Source organism: Theropithecus gelada, unplaced genomic scaffold, assembly GCF_003255815.1.
Source record: "Theropithecus gelada isolate Dixy unplaced genomic scaffold, Tgel_1.0 HiC_scaffold_16036, whole genome shotgun sequence".
Taxonomy (NCBI): domain Eukaryota; kingdom Metazoa; phylum Chordata; class Mammalia; order Primates; family Cercopithecidae; genus Theropithecus; species Theropithecus gelada.
The window spans coordinates 1-22068 of record NW_020257809.1 but is presented as its reverse complement, the minus strand read 5'-3'; the positions used below and the strand labels follow the sequence as shown (position 1 = coordinate 22068).

Sequence of the window (22068 nt, the reverse complement as noted above, 5' to 3'; positions counted from 1 at the left end):
CACAGAAGTACATGTTGGGACCATGTGGACACAGAAGGTTTGGGGGTGGGTGGGGCAGGTACCAGCCTGGCCTGTGGGAGACCGTGGTGCAGATGCCAAGCCCCCCTGTGACATCAGACCACCTGACACCACCCAGAGAATGGCCGTGAGCGGAAGGGCCCGCCCAGAAGCAAGCAGGGCCTTGGGGCAGAAGTCCTGGGCTCAGACCCCACACTCACTGCCGGTGGCCCCGGGCTCCGGCTTCTGTGCTCTCGAGACGTAGTTTTCTGTTCTGGAAAAATGATATTTTTATGTGATTGTGAGGACTGAGAGCTAGATGTAAACATCTGGAAACTACAAAACAAGCATGAAATGATGTTTTTATTCTTAGAACAGAAAGTCCCCGCGCCCGCGGACCTGGTGACCGATGAGGATGAGGTTCTGCGGGGCCTCTCCGGCTGCCCAGCTCTGCCTGGGGAAGGTGGGGCCAGAGTGGCTGTGTTCCCAGCGTGGTCATTCCCCTGCGTCGCCAGCGGGCCTCGGCTCCAATCAGGGGGCCTAAGCCAAGTGACAAGCAGCCGCACAACAGCCATCCTGGCCGGGGCGTGGACTTTGCTCCGGCAGCCTGTCCCAGTGAGGACAGGCACACGGTACTCAGCCACACCATGGGGCGCCCACTGCACCTCGTCCTGCTCAGTGCCTTCTTGGCCAGCCTCCTGCTGCCCGGGGAAAGTCGTAAGTGCCCCCCGCCCTTCAGGCCCAAAGGCAGCCCTGGGGAGCAGGGAGGGGCGGCAGTTGGGGAAACCCTCTCGTCTCCGCAGCCTGGACAGTGGGTGTCTTGGCCTCTGTCAGAGGCTGGCCTCAGATGGCTGGGCTTGGCCTTTCCAGCCAAGGGCGTCCTCAAGGCCAGCTGTGGCTCCCTGTGGCTGAGAGTCAGACGGGAGGATCAGAGGTCACAGAGACAAAAACACAAGGACGGAGTCAGCGAGAGAGAGAGGGAGAGGGAGGGAGAAACGGAGACACAGTGAGATGGGAGGCCAAAAGGCAAAGACAGAGATAGACAGGGAGACAGAGACAGAGGGAGAGGTGGGAGCAGGCAAAGACAGGACAGTTGGCCGTCTGCCACCACAGGGAGGCACAGGACGAGGGGCACAGCAGAGGAGCTCCCAGGGAAGAGGAGGCTGAGCCGAGCCAGTGCCACCACCCTGGGACTGGCTCCGCCTGGGAAGGGGCTGCCTAATGCACAGCTGGACAGGTGGGAGCAGCAGGGCTGTCCAGGACCCCCAGGCCTCTCCAAAAGCAGAGGCCTAGAAAGGGCAGAAGCCAGGCAAGGCTGGGGGCAGCGGAGGAAGAGGAGGCCCCTCTGGTGGGGACACGAGAGACGGGGACCCTAGACTTGTTTGCATCCTGGATAAAGTGGACAGGCAGGGGCACCAAGGGGACCCAGGCCTGGGAAGGGAGTGTGTGAGGGAGAGATGGAGCAGGGGAGACCCTCGTGGGGTGGAAAGGGGAGACTCCCGGGAAGGCTGAGTGGATCATCAGTGCATCGCTGACCTAAACGGCCCCTCCGCCTGGTGGCCTGGAGCTCCAGTCACATCACCCGGGGGTCTTCTCCATCCTACCCTCAGTCCCCTACCCTCCCCAGCCTCTGTCCCCTGAGCCATGTCTTCCCGTCTCCCGCACAGAACGGAACTCTTCATGGGGTACTGTGTGGCTCCGTCTCGCCCAGCCTTCTCCCTGCCCCTCAGGCCACACCGCCCCGTGCAGGAGCCCACCGTGATGCGTGTGGTGCAATGAGATCAGCGCAGGTGCAACAAGGCCCTGGAAGGGCCCATGCCGTCATCGTCCACAGCAAAGCCACTCTGCAAACAGACAGATGCTTCATTGCATTGGTAGAAAATTCTGCAACCAGAATGCTCGGGGCTTCTGAGATCCTAAGCCCAGCCCGAGGCTCTGGAAGCTGCTCTGGCTTCTTGGGAGTGGAAGTTGGCAGGACTCCTCTTCCTGGGAAGAAGCAGAGGGTGGAGATGAGAGGACAGGCCAGGAGCCCACCCAGACCCACAGGAGGAAACTAGGGGAGTCACGCGGGGTCCTGGTGGAGCGCCAGCCTCCCTTCCTGCCAATGGGAAATGCAGGCGCCCACCTCACGGACCTCTGGTCCACAGGGTCTTGACACCCTTAGCTGTGTGATGCAGACCTGACCCATGACCATGGCCTGTGGTGTCTCCGGGGGCCGGCCTGGACCCTGGGTGGACATGGTGAGCCCCAGAGAGCCAGGGCCAGGCCATCTCCCTCCCCTACTCCGCCTGAGACCTCGGCAGCTGCACTGTGGGGTGGGTGGGGCTGAACACAGGCCCCAGAAGGTCCCAGCCAGGACCCTGCTGTGCACACTTTTGATTTTAATAAAATCGGAATGCGCACAGCATCTGCAGTTCAGCCTTTAAATGAACTCGGCTGTCCTGCCTGTCACGGAAGCTCTTCTGGGACAGTGGGACCTCAGCACTGCTTTGCTGGTACTGCTATAAGAAAAGACCATGGACCAAGTAGCTTAAAGCAACAGAAATGTTTCTCCCACAGCTCTGGAGGCTGGAAGTTCAAAATCAAGGTGTCAGTGGTGCTGGTTCCTCCAGAGGCTGGGAGAGAGTCTGCTCCGAGCCTGTCTCCCGGCCTCGGGGTGCCAGTGGCTTCAGAGCCCGTGGCTTTTGGGAGCATTGCTCCCATCGCTGCCTCCATCATCGAGTGGGGTTCTCACCATGGCTGTTTTTCTGTCTTCTTTTCTCTCAGAAAGACACCAGTCATTGGATTTAGGGCTCACCCTATCCCATAAAATGTCTTCCTAACTAAATACATCACAAAAGTTCTATTTCCAATTGAGGTCACGTTCTGAGGCTCTGGGAAAGACATGAATTTGCAGGGATGTTATTCAGCCCTGTCCTGCCACCTGTAAGTGTTTCCTGCAATCCAATTTTTTATGTTAATAAAATCAGAATATGCAGAGCACCTGCAGTGCCAGCCTTTAAACCACCACTGTTGCACTGGCAATCATTAAAGCTACGTGGCTTCAGTTTCAGTCTTTACATTCAGCAAGTTTAAGTCCCTTCTTCATGAGTTTGGACCTTAGTGACTGAAAATTTTGCTTGCTGATAAAACTTGCTCAAATGCAGTTGCACACTATGGAATTCACTGATGTTGCCAAAACCACAAACACAACCGTGTGCTCAAGGACTGCAATGCTCCCCACGGCTTCTGAAGAAACAAACCCACACAACAAACGTCTACCAATCTGGACGCTCCATATCAGAACTCTGGAGTGTTCCATTAATTTCTGGAGACAAGTGTCTAAAAACCTTGGCACGTTTTCATTTCGTTTTGCCAATCCCATTTTATTCACATCAGAAAGTGTGGCCACGTGGCCGAGGCCTGGCCTGCTCAGTCTGAATGAAGCATTGATGCGACTCAGCCATAGCAGAAGCGCCCAGGTTCAGTCCAGAGGGCCGAGCCAGGTGTGCAGTCTTTCCTTCATTCCCTCAGCACATATTGGTTAAGTTCCGGCCGTGCTAGGCACGGGGAAACAGCTGGGGCCAAACGCGCCACGTCTTTTTCCAGCGGAGGGAAGGATGAGCCTGTCAGCACGTAATGTCAGAGAGGGGTTCGGCGCTAGAAGACAAATAGCACAGTGTTAAGGGGATGGAAGAGACACGAGTTGGGGCAATGTCAGAGGGCGTGGTCAGGGAGGATCTCACGGGGAGGGGGAGCTGGGTTGAGCCACGTGGGTATCTGTGGAAAGAATGTTCGACAGGGAGGTGACCGGTGCAAAAGTCGTGGAGTGTGAGTGTTGGGCTCAGCCAAGGTCAGCACAGAGCCCAGTGTGGCAGAGAGAGATGAATGAGGGCAGGGTTGAAGGTGGTGCGGCCTGGGAGGCCTGGCCATGGGAAGACCCTGGACTCTGTTCCAAGACCACTAGAGGCAGATTCTGGGTGGTCCTTGACTTCCTTGCATCACCCTTTCCACCCCGTACCTGCCACCTGTATCCTCCTCCCCACACAGTCCAGCTCAACCTTATAGGCAGTGTCCCACCCCCATGAGCTGGGGAGAGCTGAGCAGGTTTCAGGGAGATGGGAAAAGGCGGGAATCGGACAAGGGCTGCAAAGGAAAAGTGCATTCTTAGTGGTCAGTCAGCCTGGGGATGCCCGGGGGTGGATGCCAAGGGGAACAGAGTTGTGGCTGGCATTGCAGAACAGCGAGTTCCTCTAAGAGGTCAGAGGAGGCGCGAGGGACTGACCAGAGACAGTGAGCACGTCAGGCCCTGGTTGAGTGGGGACCAAGCCTTGTGGCAAGTCTGTGAACCGTCACTGTGGCTCTAGGGCAGCAGAGAGAAAACCAGGTGTATGTCAATATGGCCACAAGGAAGGAGACCAAGGGGAAGAGAGAAGGGACCAAGAGAGGTGTTCACGTGGAAATGCATTAGAACACTGAGACCCCAACTGGAGCCCAGGAGGTCTGCAAGTCCCAGTTTGGGAAACACTAAGCCAGGCTTGGATAACTTGTCTGAGGCTGCATCCCAACACGAGAGCCAGGGGCCCCAAGGGAGATGGGCATTCCCTGCCCCCCAGCTTCCTTAGTGCCTTTTGTGGAGCGGAGGTGACGTGAGGCTGCAGGTTGCAGGGAGCCAGGTGTGCAGACTTGCAGGAGCCATGTGTGGGCTGCATTGCAGAGCAAGTGCGTGGGAGTGGAGCAGACACTCAGAGTAATGCGGCAGGGCCAACAAATAATAAATCTAAGCCTAGCGCTGGTGGGACAATGTCAGTGTCACTAAAAGAAATGGGGAATTTGGAAGGTAAAGTAACTGGAGGTAGGAATGAAGCCAAGATTTACTGAGCACCTTCTGTATACCAAACTCCAAACTCAACACTAGTTTACACAATCTTTAAAACAACTCGAAGAGTAGGTATTATAATTCCCATCTGCCAATAATAAATAAGTGACTAAGATGTTTTTGAAACTCAAGATTGTCTTGTTTTAAATGTTGGACATGGAGAGTTTGGAGTTCCGAGATGAGGGAAGGCATCTGTCATAGTGAGAGTTGAAAACATGGAACTCAGGACAAAAGTCAGTGCTAGAGAGATCAATTGGAAGAGTCATCTTTCTCGTAGTGAGACACTTAATTTTTCACTGGAAAAAAGTACAGAAAAAGACTACAGAGGGCCAAGAAAAGAAACTGAGGCTATCACAATGAAAAGAGGAGGAGGAGTGGGTGAGAGACAGAGGAGACACAGGCAGAGAGATGGGAACAGCACAGCCCACAGACATACACCCTGCGAGGGACACAGACTCTCAGATCCAGGGCATTTTAACCAGCAGATCAAGACTCATTTGCCAGTCATGAAATCAACTCAGTATTAAAATTAAAAAAAAAAAAAAAGAGTAGAATCAAATAGAACACTTTGTACTAAGTACTGTTTTTTAGGAAATACTAGTAAGTACTATTTCTTGAAAGTTGGCAAGTATGTGTGTCCTGGCACTTTATAAATTGTACTTTTATAGTTTGTAATCGAAACAGCACCACCAATCCCCACATAACAAAGAGCAAAGACCTTAAAGACGAGTGGGGCCAGGCTGAAGGGGCACAGTTTGAGCCAAAGCACAGAGCAGAGTGGGCTGAAAGCACCCTGGAGAGGGAGAATTCAAGGAAGGGGGCTTGAGTGGCCAGCCTGAGCCAGCATGAGCATGTGAGGAGGCTGGTGAGCTGATTGGATGGGATGTGTCTACTTCTCCAGAGAAGGGTGCGCGGGTCTAGAGCAGGTGCCTCATGTTGCACCTCATAGAGAACTGGGCGGGGGAGGGAGATGGGCATTTCCCTGCACAGTCCCCAAAGTGCCTGAGGAAAGTGTTGACTAAGAAGCCAAACTCTGTAAAATATTTGAACAGATTTATTCTGAGCCAAATGTGAGGACCATGACCCATGACACAGCCTTGGGAGGTCCTGAGAACATGTGTCCAAGGTGGTCGGGTCACAGCTTGATTTTATGTATTTTAGGGGGACAGAAGTTACATGCAGACGCCAGTCAATAAGCATAAGGTGTACACTGGTTCGTTCCAGAAAAGGGGAAGGTGGGGGCTTCCAGGTCCTAGGTGGCTTCAAAGATATTCTGATTGGCAATCAGTTGAAAGAGTTATTATCAGCTGGGCACGGTGGCTCACGCCTGTAATACCAGCACTTTGGGAGGCCAAGGTAGGCGGATCACGAGGTCAGGAGATCGAGACCATCCTGGCTAACACGGTGAAACCCCATCTCTACTAAAAATACAAAAAAAAAAAAAAAAAATTAGCCGGGCCAGGTGGCGGGCACCTGTAGTCCCAGCTACTTGGGAGGCTGAGGCAGGAGAATGGCGTGAACCTGGGAGGCAGAGCTTGCAGTGAGCCAAGATCGTGCCACTGCACTCCAGCCTGGGTGACAGAGCAAGACTGTCCAAAAAAAAAAAAAAGAAAAAAGAAAGTTATTATCTAAAGACCTGGAATAAACAGAAAGGAGTATCTGGGTTAAGATAAGAGATAAAGACCAAGGTTCTTGTCATGTAGATGAAGACTCACAGGTGGCCACTCTTAGAGGCAAGAGATGGCAACTGTTTCCTCTTGGACCTTTAAAAGGTGCTACACTCATGGCCAGGCACCGTGGCTCATCCTGTAATCCCAGCACTTTGGGAGGCTGAGGCGGGTGGATCACTTAAGGTCAGGAGTTCAAGACCAGCCTGGCCAACATGGTGAAACTCCATCTCTACTAAAAATACAAAAATTAGCTGGGTGTGGTGGTGCTTGCCTATATTTTCAACTACTCGGGAGGCTGAGACAGGAGAATCTCCTCCTGAGGCAAGACAATGGCTTGAACCTGGGAGGCAGAGGTTGCAGTGAGCTGAGATTATGCCACTGCACTCCAGCCTGGGTGACAGAGCAAAACACCATCTTAAAGAGAAAAAAAAAAAAAAAAAAAGGTGCTAGACTCTCAGCTCAGAAAAAGACCTGGAAAGGTAAGGGGGTTCTCTACAGAATGTGGATTTCCCTGAAACAGCTTTGCAGGGCCATTTCAAAATATGTCAAAGAAATACAATTTGGAGTAAAATCATTTGTTTTAGGGACTGCTATATGTCATGTGGTCCTATACTAGAGAAATCAGGTTGGAAACTGGTATCTTATTGCTACAAACAATCTGGTCAGCCTTAAGGTCTCTTAATGTGAATGCTGGTCAGCTGTGCCTGAATTCCAACGGGAGAAAGAAATAATGAGGCAGGTGGGACCCACTTCCCCTCATAGCCTCAACTAGTCTTTCAGGTTCCTATGGAATTCCCTTGGCAGAGAGCAGCGGTCCACTCAGTGAGTTGGGGGCTTAGAATTTTATTTTTGGTTTACAAGAGAATGATCCGCCTTTTGTGATGTGGGTGTGGCAAGGGGCATCGCAGTCGGGGAGCCCGGGTGAGGGGGAGTCTGGGTGAAAGGAGCCCAGGTGAGCGGGAGCCCAGGTGAGGAGGAGCCCGGGTGAGGGGGAGCCCGGGTGAGGGGGAGCCCGGGTGAGGGGAGTCTGGGTGAGGGGGAGTCTGGGTGAAAGGAGCCCGGGTGAGGGGTAGCCCAGGTGAGGGGAGCCCGGGTGAGGGGGAGCCCAGGTGAGGGGAGTCTGGGTGAGGAGGAGCCCGGGTGAGGGGGAGCCCGGGTGAGGGGGAGCCCAGGTGAGGGGAGCCCGGGTGAGGGGGAGTCTGGGTGAAAGGAGCCCGGGTGAGGGGGAGCCCGGGTGAGGAGGAGCCCTGGTGAGGGGGAGCCCAGGTGAGGGGGAGTCTGGGTAACGGGGAGCCCGGGTGAGGGGGAATCTGGGTGAAAGGAGCCCGGGTGAGGGGGAGCCCGGGTGAGCGGGAGCCCAGGTGAGGGGAGTCTCGGTGAAAGGGAGCCCAGGTGAGGGGAGTCTGGGTGAAGGGGAACCTGGGTGAGGGCGACCGGAGCTTTTAACCCTGTCCTTCCTGCCTTCCAGTGTTCATCCGCAGGGAGCAGGCCAACAACGTCCTGGCGAGGGTCAGGAGGTCCAATTCCTTTCTTGAAGAGCTGAAGAAAGGAAACCTTGAAAGAGAGTGCATGGAAGAGACCTGCTCATACGAAGAGGCCCGCGAGGTCTTCGAGGACATTGACAAGACGGTAAGAGCTGGGGCTGGGCTGTGGGGAAGGAGCTCAGACCACAGCCCTTGGCTGGCCCGAGCTCCAGGGGGCGGCCTGGAGGAAGGGGCAGCGCGCGGGGGCTTTCCGGGGCGGGGTCCGGCGAATCGAGGGCTCGGCCGAGTCCTGTCCACAGGGACATCAGTACCGCCCCCGCGCTGACTCCTTCCCAGCGAGGACTCAGCGGGGAGGGATGCGCCCAAGTCCCTTGACGGTCACAGGGCTTCTGCCAGAGTTAAGTCCATTTAATAATAAAATGCTAACCTAAAAACCAATAATCATGGCCTCGGCCAGTGCCTCGCCGAGTTGCAGTAAGTTGAGATCGTGCCCTCCCGTGCCCTCCCACGCCCTCAGCCCGCCTCCGGCCTTGCCCTCCGTAGTTGCTGAGAGCCACAGCCTAGAGCGCCAGCGCGCAGGCGCACAACCTACGTCAGGCCACGAACCCAGTACTGCGCCTGCGCAGCAGGAGGACTAGCACTGAGGCTGGGCCGCGAACCCAGCACTGCGCCTGCGCAGTAGGAGGAGCGCGCTGACACCAGGCCGCGATTACGCAGCCGCAGCAGCTCTGCGCGGATGGCGCCAGCCCCCTCTCCCCTGACGAGGCGGGCGGGGCTGCGGTCGAACCTGGAAATGGCTGAGGGGTCTCGAATTCCTCACCCCAGGCCTCAGAAAAGGTGCCTGCAGGACAGGGCTCCGAAGCGGAAGTGGGCGGCGGTGATCCCCAACTGACAGGAATGAGCTGAAGAGAAGAAAGTAGCCTCAAGGGGGCCAAGCCGGAGCTCAGTGAGCAACAGCTAGGCCAGCCGCGGCTGGTGCCGTCAGCCACACCACTGACTATGGCCTCGAATGGAAACTCGGAGTCCCCTTACAGGTTCCCCCAGCGCAGACCACCGCCGAAGGTTACTGGGGAAGGCCCCTGCAGCTTCCATGTGGACATCACTCACTTGCTTCATCCAGGAGTGCAGTCGCCTGCAGCCTGGGGCCACCTGACTGATGTCACCCTGAAGATCCATGCCAAAAGAGCTGGGGAAAGTTCATCTTCTGGTGACCCCCCACGGACCAGGGTGAAGTTGCAATTATGGCCAGGTCTAGGAATTATAAGTCAATAAATAAACTGCCTCAGGGAGACATACTCAGAGTCCAGGAAAATCTGGGAAACAGCAAGAAGGGTGAGCTCAGCATCAGCCCTTGCAAAATTGCACGGCTGTCTCCTGGCTCACAGGTTGCCCCATCCTTACTTTAGCCTCAAAGAAAAGGAGACCCAATATTATTTGAGTACTTGGGCTTGATCCTGAGTGACTTTCTGAGAAACCAGTGTATCATCTACCCTAAGATCACCACATATGTGAGAAGGTTTTTGGATGAGTTGAGATTTCTAGACATTGAAACCCTCATGATGAACGTCATCCCGGGGTTGCAGGGGCTAAGCCTTTCATCACCTGCCACAACAAGCTGGGCATTAACTTGTATTTGAGAATTGCTCCAGGGCTCTACCTTAAGATGCTGGTTAGTAGCATTGACTGGATTTATGCAATTGGATGCCAGTTAAGGAATAAGAGAATGTATTTGATTTGCTACCCTACATGGTCTGTGCAGACTATCATGATCTCATTGAAATCCAAGATAAGATTATGTCAGGGATGAAGCACATCACAGGTGGTTACAAGGTCACCCACCATCCAGATGGCTCAGAAAACCAAACCTATGGGTTGACTTCTCACCCTTCTGGAGAATCAGCGTGGTAGAAGAGCTTGAAAAAGTGCTGGGTGTGATGCTATCAGAAACTAACCTCTTTGGAACTGAAGAAACTCAAAAAATTCTTGGTGATGTCTATATAACAAAAGCTTTTGAAAGTCTTCCACCTCAGAACACATCCAGGCTCCTTGATAAGCTTGTCAAGGAGTTCCTGAAAGTGACTTACATCAGTCCCACATGTATCTGTTATCACCTGCAGATAATGAGCTCTTTGACCAAATAGATCATTCTAAGAGGGTCTCACTGAGCACTTTGAGCTATTTGTCATGAAGATAGCTGAGTGTTTCCATGCAGCAACAGCAGCAGCTGTTGACAAACAAGACAAGGCCAGTGAAGATGGTGAGGCCACATTCATAGATGAAAGCTTCTGTACAACCCTGGAATATGGGCTTCTGCCCACAGCTAGTTGGAGCATGACAATCAAATGTGTTACCATGTTTCTCACAGACTCCCACAACATCAAGGAAATATTTCTGCCTCCTGGCATGAAACTTGAAGACAAGAAAGAATGTGGCAACCACTAATAAAATGGAAACACAACATTGACACTTCTTTCTAGAAAATGTTAATTGTCTAAGTTGTGTGACTCAGATATCTTTGCATTTCTGCAAAAGATCAAGGTCTACTCTAATTCTTCAATTAAGAATTCCTTTTTATTCCTTGTTAGCAAATAAATGATTTTTCTCTAATAGAAAAAAATTAGAATTTTCAGAACTATTTTCAACTACTCCTTATATATTCCTTATATATACATGTATTTTTTCCCACTGGTAGAATTTTTCTTTAATTAAATAATGCTGATCCAAGTTTATGTTTCACTCAGCATCATTTCTCAGACACTCTTCTTTACTTCTATATAGCTACCCTATAGCTAAGCTATATTTTATTGTATGATGCATTTACTCTCTCAGAGTTTGGCCATATAAGTTATTTCTAAATATTGCTATTAGTAAAACACATATGCATGCATTTCTTCTAGATTATCACCTAAGAACGGCTTCTCCAGAGTGAGATGGCTGAATTAAAGGTTATCAACAAGTTCCAATTCCAGATAAGATGAAGAAAGCACATTCCACACTGCCTCTCCCACTGAGTGTAGCTCCAAAACATGGAGAGAATGCATGCAGCAGCTATTTGAGGACCCTAAAAAGTAAATCACAGTGTATTGAGGAATAATATTAGAATTAGATGTATGATATGATACAACTGACTGTGAGTTTATCACTTTCTCCTCCAGTCTTCCAGACGTTGCTTGACCTGAATCTAACGGACATTTATAGGATTCTCAACAATAGCAAAGTATGCTTTCTTTCCACATATGGAAAATTCCTCAAGGTAGACTATATCCTGTGTCTTAAAGCATACCTCAATAAAAAGATTGAACTCACATAAAGTACGTTTTCTGACCATAATGGAATTAAACTAAAAATTACTAACAGAAAAATAACTGGAAACTTCCCTAAGTACTTGGAAATTAACCCACACATGTATAAATAATCTGTGAGTCAAAGAGAAAATTTTAAGGGAAGTAAGAAAGTATTTTGAGTGGAACAAAAATGAATATGTAACATAAAATCTGTGGGATGCAGCTAAAAAAGCAGTGTTTCAAGGGAAATTTATAGCATTAAACGCTCATATGGGAAAAGAAAGAAGGTCTCAAATTGTTCTACTTTAATAAACTAGAAAAAAAAAACCAAAAGGAAATTGAAAAAGCAGAAATCAAAGAAATTGAAAACAAAAATAATGGGCAAAATTAATAAGCTGATGAAACTCAAACAAAATTGACAGGAAAAAAACAAGAAAAAGGGCTTATGTTGGAAATGGAAGAGAGGGGACATCACTACAGAAACTGCAGATGTTAAATGTATAAGAAAATACTTTGAACAATTCTACACATATAAATTTGGATGAGATTTGAACAACTTGGATGAAATGAAACTATTCTTCAACACCACAAGCCACCAAAACATACACAAGATGAAATAGATAACTGCCAACTCAATTCTTAATTTAAAACCTTCTGAAAAAGTAATGTTCAGGTACAGATGGTTTCACTGGTAGAATTTTACCACACATTTCAAAAAGAACACCAACTCTATACAATTCTTCTAGAAAATAGAAGAGGGAACACTTCTCAGTTTGTTTTAGGCCAGCATTACCCTGATGTCAAAACCAGACAAATATTGAAAATGAAAACCACCCTACGTAACAATATCTCTCATGAACCTAGACATGAAAATCCTCAACAAAATATTAGCAAACAGTGCAGCAATATATTTTTAAAATAATAATATACCATGACCAAGTGAGTTTATCTGGGGCACACATGCCTGGCTCAATATTTAAAAATAATTATGTAATACACCATATAAACAAAGGAGAACATCTACATAATCATGTCAATTGATGCAACAAAGAAATCTGGCAAAATTTAACATCCATTTATGATGGATAAAGAAACCTATCAGCAGAGTATGAATAGGAGGGAATTTTATCAACATAATAAAGTTCATCTACAAAGACTCTACAGTTGATATTATACTTAAAGGTGAAAACTGAATGTTTTGTCCCTGAGACTGGGAATAACACAAGAATGTCCATTCCCAACACTCCTAATCTAACATTATACTGGAAGCCCTAGCTCTAAAGAAGACCTTCAATCAGTGAAGAAAAAGAAATAAAGTTATCACTATTTGAAGATGACATGATCATGTATATAGAAAATCCTAAAGAATGTGAAAGGGAAAAAAGCTTGTTTTAGTCCATTCTCATGCTGCTGTGAAGAACTACCTGAGACTGGGTAATTTATAAAGGAAAAAAGATTTAATTGACTTACAGTTCCACATAGTTAAGGAGACCTCAGTAAACTTACAATTATGGCAGAAAAGGAAGCAAATGCATTCTTCTTCACATGGCTATAGGAGGGAGAAGAATGAGAGCCAAGCAAAGGGGGAATCCTCTTAAAAAAAAAAAAAATCAGATCTCATGAGAACATACTATCATGAGAACAGCATGGGAGAACCACCCTCATGATTCAGTTACCTCCCGCTGGGTCCCTCCCACTACACATGGGGATTATGGGAACTATAATTCAAGATGAGATTTGGGTGGGGACACAGCCAAACCATATCAATGCTCCTAAAATTTACAAATGAGTGTAATAGGTCACAGAATACAAAGTCACCACACATATTTTAATATTTTTATGTAGTAGCAATGTACAGTTAGTTGTAAGCCAAAAATTTTTAAATGCCATTTACAATTGCTTCCAAGAAAATTATATACTTATATGTAAAGCTAATAAAACATATAAAGGATCTTTATCCCAAAATCTACAAAATTCCAATGAACATATTTAAACAGACCTAAATAAATAGAGACACATACAATGTTCATGGATTGAAAGACTCAACATATTAAGATATCAATTTCTGCTAATTTGATCTATAAATGCAATACACTGCCAATCAAAATTTAGTCAATAGAGGCAAGCTGATTATAAAATTTATATGGAAAGGTAAAGGAACTAGAATGGCTAAAACAATTTTCAAAAGGAAGAATAAAATTGGAGGAGCCACACTACCTGATTTTAAGACTTATTGTAAAGCTACATTAATTGCAGAGGTATTAATGGGTGGTATTGGTAAAGGAATAGACACATAGCTCAGTAGAACAGAATAGTGAGTTCAGGCGTAAGAGACGGTGAAACCCCGTCTCTACTAAAAATACAAAAAATTAGCCAGGCGTGGTGGCAGACGCCTGTAGTCCCAGCTACTCGGGTGGCTGAGGCAGGAGAATGGTGGGAACCCGGGGGGTAGAGGTTGCAGTGAGCCGAGATTGTGCCACTGCACTCCAGCCTGGGCGACAGAGCAAGACTCTGTCTCAAAAAAAAAAAAAAAAAGATCTCACCCTTAATACTATTACATCGTTGATTAAATTTTAACATATGTATGGGGGGCATGTTGAGACCACAGCAGTGTTGGAACAATTATATATTTATATGCAAAAAAAGAACCTGGGCCGGGTGCAGTGGCTCAAGCCTGTAATCCCAGCACTTTGGGAGGCCGAGACAGGCGGATCACGAGGTCAGGAGATCGAGACCATCCTGGCTAACACGGTGAAACCCCGTCTCTAAAAATACAAAAAAATAGCCGGGCGTGGTGGCGGGCACCTGTGGTCCCAGCTACTCGGAAGCTGAGGCAGGAGAATGGTGTAAACCCGGGAGGCGGAGCTTGCAGTGAGCCAAGATCGCGCCACTGCACTCCAGCCTGGGTGACACAGCGAGACTCTGTCTCAAAAAAAAAAAAAAAAAAAACCTGACCTAAACTTCAAAAATTAACACAAAATAGATAATAGATCCAAAGATAAAATACAAAACTATAAAACTTTTAGGACAAAATACAACAAAATTTATGACATGGAGCTAGGCAAAAATTCTTAGACATGACACCAAAAGAATGATTAATAAAAGAAAAACATAATAAATTGGATTTTATCAAAATTAAAAACTTTTGCACTTCAAAAATAAACTGTTGTTAAGAGGATGAAAACAAGCTACAAACTAAGAGAAAATGTTTGCAGATCACATATCCAACAAAGGAATCATATTCAGAATATATAAAGAAATCTTACAGCTTGAAAGAAGAAAATAAACACCCAGTTAAACAAGGAACAAAAGACCTTAACAGCCACCTCACCAAAGAGGATATATGGATAGAAAATAAACATGTGAGAATATACTCAACATTATAAGCTATTACAGAAATGCAAATAAAAACCACAATGAAAATGACTACATACTTATAGAATAAAACACACTGACATATAACAGTGCTGGTTAAGATACGGAGAAAGCAGAACTTTGATACACTGCTTGTGGGAATGCAAAATGGCACGGCCACTTTGAAAAGGAGTTTGACAGTTTCTTACAAAGTTATATAAAGTTACCACATGACTCAGCAATCCCATTTCTGGGCATTTACCCTAGAGAAATGAAAACTTATTTCCACATAAAATCCTGTATATCAATGTATATAGCAACTCTAGTCTTTTTTTTTTTTTTAATTTTTATTTTTTGAGACAGAGTCTTCTTGTTGCCCAAGCTGGGGTGCAGTGGCATAGTCTCGGCTCACTACAACCTCTTCCTCTCAGGTTCAAGCGATTCTCCTGCCTCAGCCTCCCAAGCAGCTGGGATTACAGGTGTGTGCCACCATGCCAGGCTAATTCTTGTGTTTTTAGTAGAGATGGGGTTTCACCATGTTGGCCTGGCTGGTCTCAAACTCCTGACCTCAAATGATCCACCCACCTCAGCCTCCCAAAATGCTGGGATTACAGGTGTGAGGCACCACGCCTGGCCAGCAACTCTATTCCTAATTGCCAAAAGCTGGAAGTAAGATAAATGTCTTTTGCAGGGTGTAGCCATACAATATAATAGTTGTCAGTAACAACAAGTAAGAAACTATTGATACAACAATAACTTGGATGAATTTCAAAGGCTTTGTATTGAATGAAAAGCTAGTTTCACAAGGTCCTGTAATATACACTTTCATTTACATGACATTCTCAATAAGTCGTTATCATTGTGATGAAGAGTAGATTAGTGGTGGGGCAGGGCTTGCCAAGGGTTGGCAGGTGGGGGAGATGGCATGGGGAATTTTTGGGGGAGGATGGACCTGTTCTGCATCCTGATGATGCTGGTGGCTACACAAGTCTCTCCATGTGTTGAAATTCACAGAAGTGTACACCAAAACACTGGTTTTACTATGTGAGAATTTTTTAAATAAAAAAGTAAAAAGATAGTGTATTTGCTTCCTAGGGCAACCATAACAAAGCACTACAAACACCTTAAAGTAACAGGCAGTTTTTGTTGCAGCTTTGGAGACAAGCCTGAAATTAAGGTGTTGGCAGTGTTCATTGCTTCTGGAGGGTCTAAGAGAGTCTCTGTCCCAGGCGCTCTGCTCACTTCCAGGGGCACCCAGCAATCGTGGGCATCCTTGGGTTGCAGACGCATCGCTCCAGTCTCTGCCTTCATCTTCGCATGGCCTTCTCTCTCTGTGCCTCTGCGTGACTTTTTCTGTCTCTTAGAAGGACGTTCTCCCTGATTTAGGGCCCACACTGAGCCAGCATGATCTCATCTACAGCCTTGGCTTAGTTACATCTGCAAAGACCTGATTTCCAATTAAGGTTATATTCTGAGGCTGCAGGTGGACCTGAATTAACAGGGAGGACACTATTCAACCACCTGTAGAGAGTTAAAAAACAATAAGACTATGGACGTTTTTTAGTGTAATCTAGGTTCTTGATGACCTGTTTTAAGCTAATCAGCAATGAGTATTTTTCAACTAACGTAATGACTATTGACAAGCATGTGACCCTTATCTGAATGTTTAGCTCAGGCATAGCAACTAAAAACCATCCATTGACCAGCTCAGGAGTAGCAAACAGAGCAAGCCATTTTTGGTGCAACCCCTTTCTAGGTAATTAACTTGAAAATATTTTCTTTTTTTTATTTTTTATTTTTTATTTTTTTGAGATGGAGTCTCCCTCTGTTGCCCAGGCTGGAGTGCAGTGGCTGGATCTCAGCTCACTGCAAGCTCCGCCTCCCGGGTTCACGCCATTCTCCTGCCTCAGCCTCCCGAGTAGCTGGGACTACAGGCGCCCGCCACCTCGCCCGGCTAGTTTTTTGTATTTTTTAGTAGAGACGGGGTTTCACCGTGTTAGCCAGGATGGTCTCGATCTCCTGACCTCGTGATCCGCCTGTCTCGGCCTCCCAAAGTGCTGGGATTACAGGCTTGAGCCACCGCGCCCGGCCGAAAATATTTTCAATATTCAACAAAGATGGTTCATTTAAGATGACTGAAACCACATCTTCACAGATGCAGAAGATCTGAATAGCTTTCCTCTTTAGACTGCATAGTTCTTGAACAATTCATTCCTGAAAGTGACTTCTGTTGGGGAAAATATCCTATTCAGCTTGAGTCACTTAATTATGGTTGTTATTGGTATAAAATGTCTCTGTTTTCCCTAATATATTTTTAAATCTCTTTTTTCCTTGTAGAATGAATTCTGGAATAAATACAAAGGTCAGTATTTTTTCTGTTTTAATCTTAAGTGAGAGGGGTTCATTAGGACATTTGAATTTTGAACATATTTCCTGAATTTCCTTTCAGCTTTTGTTTAAATTTTACTCATTTAAGACTTTTTCACTCGGGGTGTTTCCATAATAGTTATTGTAAAAGAGTTTTTATAGTAATTTTATACTAATCCTAGTTTTGTTATTGAATTAGAGATATATATTTAAATCAGTTCATTCTCATTTGAGGATACCAAATTCCATGATAACTTTTCTAAAATACATGTGTATTCGGTAAAAGCAAAACAGAGTATGAAAGATTAGATTCCCGACTAAGGTAACCACCTTTATTTCATGCTTAATAGCATCTGAAATGGCATCAGTCATGACTACCTGGTAACAGTATTCACATTTCTCAGAATGACAACTGGGCCTATCTCTAACTTAGATTATGTAAATCCTCCAAGAAATGGGAAGCCCCACGTTAGTGTGTGCCCTTCTCATTTTGCCCCAGGATTATTTGGAAAGAGGAACCCTAACCTCCTCTCCCATCAAGGCCCAGCCCAGAAATGAGCATCAGGCTTTCACTTTTCCTCCATCCTTCCAGCTGGTCCCTGTGGTCACCTCTGACTGTAAACACACTGCAAAACACTGGCAAAAAATCAAAAAGCCAGGCCAGTGATCCACCTAGATAAAGGCATCACGTACACATGGCCACAAAAGGGAGTGGATCAAATAAAGTCCAAAGAGGAGGAGTTGTTTACAGAGAAACGGGAAGCCTTTTCCAGTTATCTGAACAGCAGTGCCAAGGTTAGCACAGCAAAGCTGTTTCCATGATGCCGGAAACAGCTCGCAGACTCCAGTTTCGAAATCCTCTCTTTGCAGATGGCGACCAGTGTGAGACCAGTCCTTGCCAGAACGAGGGCAAATGTAGAGACGGCCTTGGGGAGTACACCTGCACCTGTTTAGAAGGATTCGAAGGCAAAAACTGTGAATTGTGTAGGTTCCTCTGCTTGGTATACCTTCAGATCATAATCCCCTGAAGAGTAGCAGGTGGGACGGGGGAAGAAGTGAAAATGCCTAATGAAACAATCTTAAGTCATTTCTGATTTACAAAGTCTGGGCTTTATTACACTGTGCCACTATAGCAATAGAAAAAGAAAAGCCCCAATATGTCCCCCAAATGACTCGGTTTGGGGGTATGATGAGAGACACAGTCACTTCTCTGCTCCTCCAAGAGAGACTATAGAACATGGAAGAAGTGTGTGATCCATTCCTGTGTAAACAAGAGCGGACTCTGTTTTCCTTAGGGCCAAGTGCATTGCCCTGTTATTCCTGCTCCTGTTATTCCACTCCTGTGTAGTGATTCTAAATCACCTCTTATTTATGTGTGTGGATGCAGGTGTCAATATTTGTGAATATTTGTGATTGTCCAATTATAAAAACTTGATACATTTAATTAGTTCTACACGGAGAAATCACTAAGTGCTTTCTCTAATGTGGTGGTTAATTTTTAAATAAAAAGTTAGGCTACTATTAGATCAATTTTCCCTCAGGAAAAGATTTGCATTTCTTTTAAAGCACTTAATTGATCATCTTTATACCATGTTCTTAGATTGGATTACTTTTGAATTTTCCCTGATGGGAATATTAATTATGCATCATTTCATTGTAAGTCCAGAGCGCCTCCCTGGAACACCATTTGGTAACTTACGAGGCATAACCGTGCTTGGGCTCCCAGGGCTATTATGAACGTTTTCCAAGATTCCATGCATGTTGATCTTTGCACTGTGATTACTTTTTCATCAAAACCCACACAGAGCGATGTGGAGTCACCGTAATGTGAGTGCTACGGGGCAGGGGGCGTCAGCAAGCCTGGAGGTGTGAGGGGCAGGTCCCTGGAGCCTGGCGTCTGCCACGGAAGCCAGGCTCCACCAGGCACGGCACCACGAACTCCCCGTGACCCGCGAGGTTGCCCTTCGAGGCAAGTGTGCCTGTTGCCTGGCTCTGGCCCTTTGCTCAACCCAATGGCCGCTTTGTGGCTGACAGGCAAGTGGATGTGGCTGTCACCCTCGGGCCAGCCCAGCCTCCATTTCCCCTGCTGTCCCCGGAGTCAATGTGCCTCTCCTTTGCAGTCACACGGAAGCTCTGCAGCCTGGACAACGGAGACTGTGACCAGTTCTGCCACGAGGAGCAGAACTCAGTGGTGTGCTCCTGCGCCAGGGGGTACACCCTGGCCGACAACGGCAAGGCCTGCATTCCCACAGGTAGGAGGCACGTTGGGCCACAGACACCAGCTGCCGCCGGGCCGGGCCAGGGAGGACAAGCCCATGCCGGTGGGCATGTTCTGGGTGGGCCTGGCAGGTAACAGCGGCACCAACCGGACAGGACTGAGCCCTGGGCTCTGGGCCCAGGTGGTTCAAACATGAAGACCATGAGGTTTGGAAATAGACCCATTATTTCTGTAAGCCAGATGTGCTGTTTAACCTCAGCTTCCCCATCTGACAAATGGGACCACACTATTGCCTGACTGCTTGGGTGATCCCTGGAGCGCTCTGCACGATGCCTGCCTGGCCCACCACAGGCCCTCAGTCTGCGTTAGGACTGTGGGGGATCCAGTGCAAGGGTTCAAAGCACCAGGGCGGGCGAAGGGCAGAGCTGGCCCAAGGAACTGGAGCTAAGGTGTGGGGCTGGGGTGGGAGGCAGAGGACACTCAGGCTCTGAGCTCCTTTTACCAGGACCAGTGTTAATTGAACTTAGTTTTTCTTTTCCTTGATGAATGTGGACAATAAGCAGCCAGAGGGCAGTGAGCACAGGACAGGCCGGGGACTGGGCAGGTGGGGACATCGCCTACGCTGGGCCTGCCTGGCTGCGGGCACTTCCGCACGGCCAGCACAGGTGGGGCCCCCGAAGGCGGGGCCTAGATGTCACAGCTGCACCTTGCACAGTGACCCCACTCCCACTCATAGCCGGCTCGACCCACAGCGTCGGCCTCACCCAGGGGCACATTCAAAGTGCAGAGTCCCAGGCCCGCCTTTTCAAGAGCCTGGTGACCCAGCTTACCTTCCGGCTTCAGGTGCGGCTCAGCCCCTAGACTCTGTCCTGCCCCCGGCTGCCATGACTGTCCCCTCCAGACACAGGTCACTCCCGAGTGTTCTGTCACTCCTTCTTTCATATTCTTCTTACTGAAAACAATTTACTTCCAAAGATGAGTGATGAAGAAAAGACCGGGTTCCAGATGCATCCTTCAAGCACTGCTTCAATTCTATGCCTGAAATCTCTCAGCAAGCGAAAGACACCGTGGCTGACCTTGCTACTGGCAATGACATTCAAGCTTAAGCTGCTTAAAAAATATTTTAACTGAAGTCATTTCTTGACATACATGCGAATATTTTTTAATTCTAGAAATAATCACAAATCCATTTAAAACCAAGGGTGGGCCGGGCACAGTGGCTCACGCCTGTAATCCCAGCACTTTGGGAGGCCGAGGTGGGTGGATCACCTGAGGTCAGGAGTTCAAGACCAGCCTGGCCAGCATGGTGAAACACTGTCGCTACAAAAAACACAAAAACTTAGCCGGGTGTGGTGGCACATGCCTGTAATCCCAGCTACTCGGGAGGCTGAGGCAGGAGAACTGCTTATACAAAAGGAAGCTTCCTAACATGTAGCATGGCCTCTGAAAACTTTTTTTTCTTCAGTGTTTCATTAGGAAAAGTTTTCCAACACACAGCACACTGGAATGAATTTCGCAGGGAGCCGCACACGCCCAGCACCTGGGTTCTCCTGTCGGCGTCCTCTGGCCAGATGCATTCATCCCATTTTGCCCAGCCCCTTTAGCTCTGTCCATCCGTCAAGCTTTCTTGACTTCTTGGTGCATTTCCAGGCTAATCGCAGACGCCCATACTCCCCTCGCTGCCTGGGCTGCTGCCTGGGGTCCAGTGTTCACAGGCTGTCACGTGAGGGGAGGCCAACGCTCAGACGGCTGCGCTCACCCGTGGACCCGACCCCTGCCGATGTGGGGCCTTGCCCTGCAGGCCCACTGCCCCTCCGGGTGTCCCCGTGCTCTGCCTCCCGGCTCTCTGACTCTCCACTAGGGTGAGCTGTGCAGGGTGTGGGGAGCCTCTCTCTGTGCTGAAGGCCCCGGCCGTCCTCTTTCTTTCAGGACCCTACCCCTGTGGGAAACAGACCCTGGAACGCAGGAAGAGGTCAGCAGCCCAGGCCACCAACAGCAGCGGGGAAGCCCCCGACAGCATCATATGGAAGCCGGATGACGCAGCCGACCTGGACGCCACCGAGAACCCCTTTGACCTGCTTGACTTCAACCAGACGCAGCCCGAGAGGGGCGACAACAACCTCATCAGGATCGTGGGCGGCCGGGAATGCGAGAACGGGGAGTGTCCCTGGCAGGTAACAGTGGGACGGCCCCTCGGGCCTGCTGGACGGACCACCTGTCCCGCTGTGCACCTCGGGGGGGCCAGCCCGACACTCAGAATAGCAATCCGGGAAGGCACCGTTCCGCACTAGGACAGAGGGTCTCCGCCACCCAAGTGTACCTGTCTGTCGCCTCCCTCTGGGCAGCCAAGGAGGCTGTAAGCTCCACAGGGAAGTGGCTGGGGCTGAGGGAGAGGCTGGGCCCGGGTAACGTCCGCCTCACCCCCATCCCACTGGGCATTTCCGTGGCTACCCGTGGTGTGCCCAGGATGATGCTGTCCTGTGAAACAGAAAAGAGGGAGAAGGCGCAGTCAGGCACTCAAGTGTCCTCAAACCTCCCCTATACCAGGAGACAGGGCTAAGGCCAGGGAACAGCCCACGGCAGGGGCGTCAGCAGGCGAGAGGATGGCGCAGGGGTGGGCGAGGCCTAAAGCCAGGGAACAGCCCACGGCAGGGTGTCAGCAGGTGAGAGGACGGCGCGGGGTGGACGAGGCCTAAAGCCAGGGAACAGCCCACGGCAGGGGCGTCAGCGGGGGTGGACGAGGCCTAAAGCCAGGGAACAGCCCACGGCAGGGGCGTCAGCAGGGGTGGACGAGGCCTAAAGCCAGGGAACAGCCCACGGCAGGGGCGTCAGCAGG

The 22068-nt window shown here is 48.8% G+C and overlaps 1 protein-coding gene across 1 annotated transcript; it reads left to right on the top strand.

Moving 5' to 3' along the window:
• The first annotated feature begins 593 nt into the window (after positions 1–593).
• Positions 594–21523, top strand: LOC112617328 (coagulation factor X-like). The gene is made up of 6 exons (XM_025374087.1): positions 594–714; positions 7994–8154; positions 16985–17009; positions 17885–17998; positions 19135–19266; positions 21162–21523. Exons 1-6 carry the CDS (start codon positions 645–647, stop codon positions 21521–21523), a joined length of 864 nt encoding a protein of 287 aa, XP_025229872.1. The 5' UTR covers positions 594–644.
• The last annotated feature ends 545 nt before the right edge of the window (positions 21524–22068 follow it).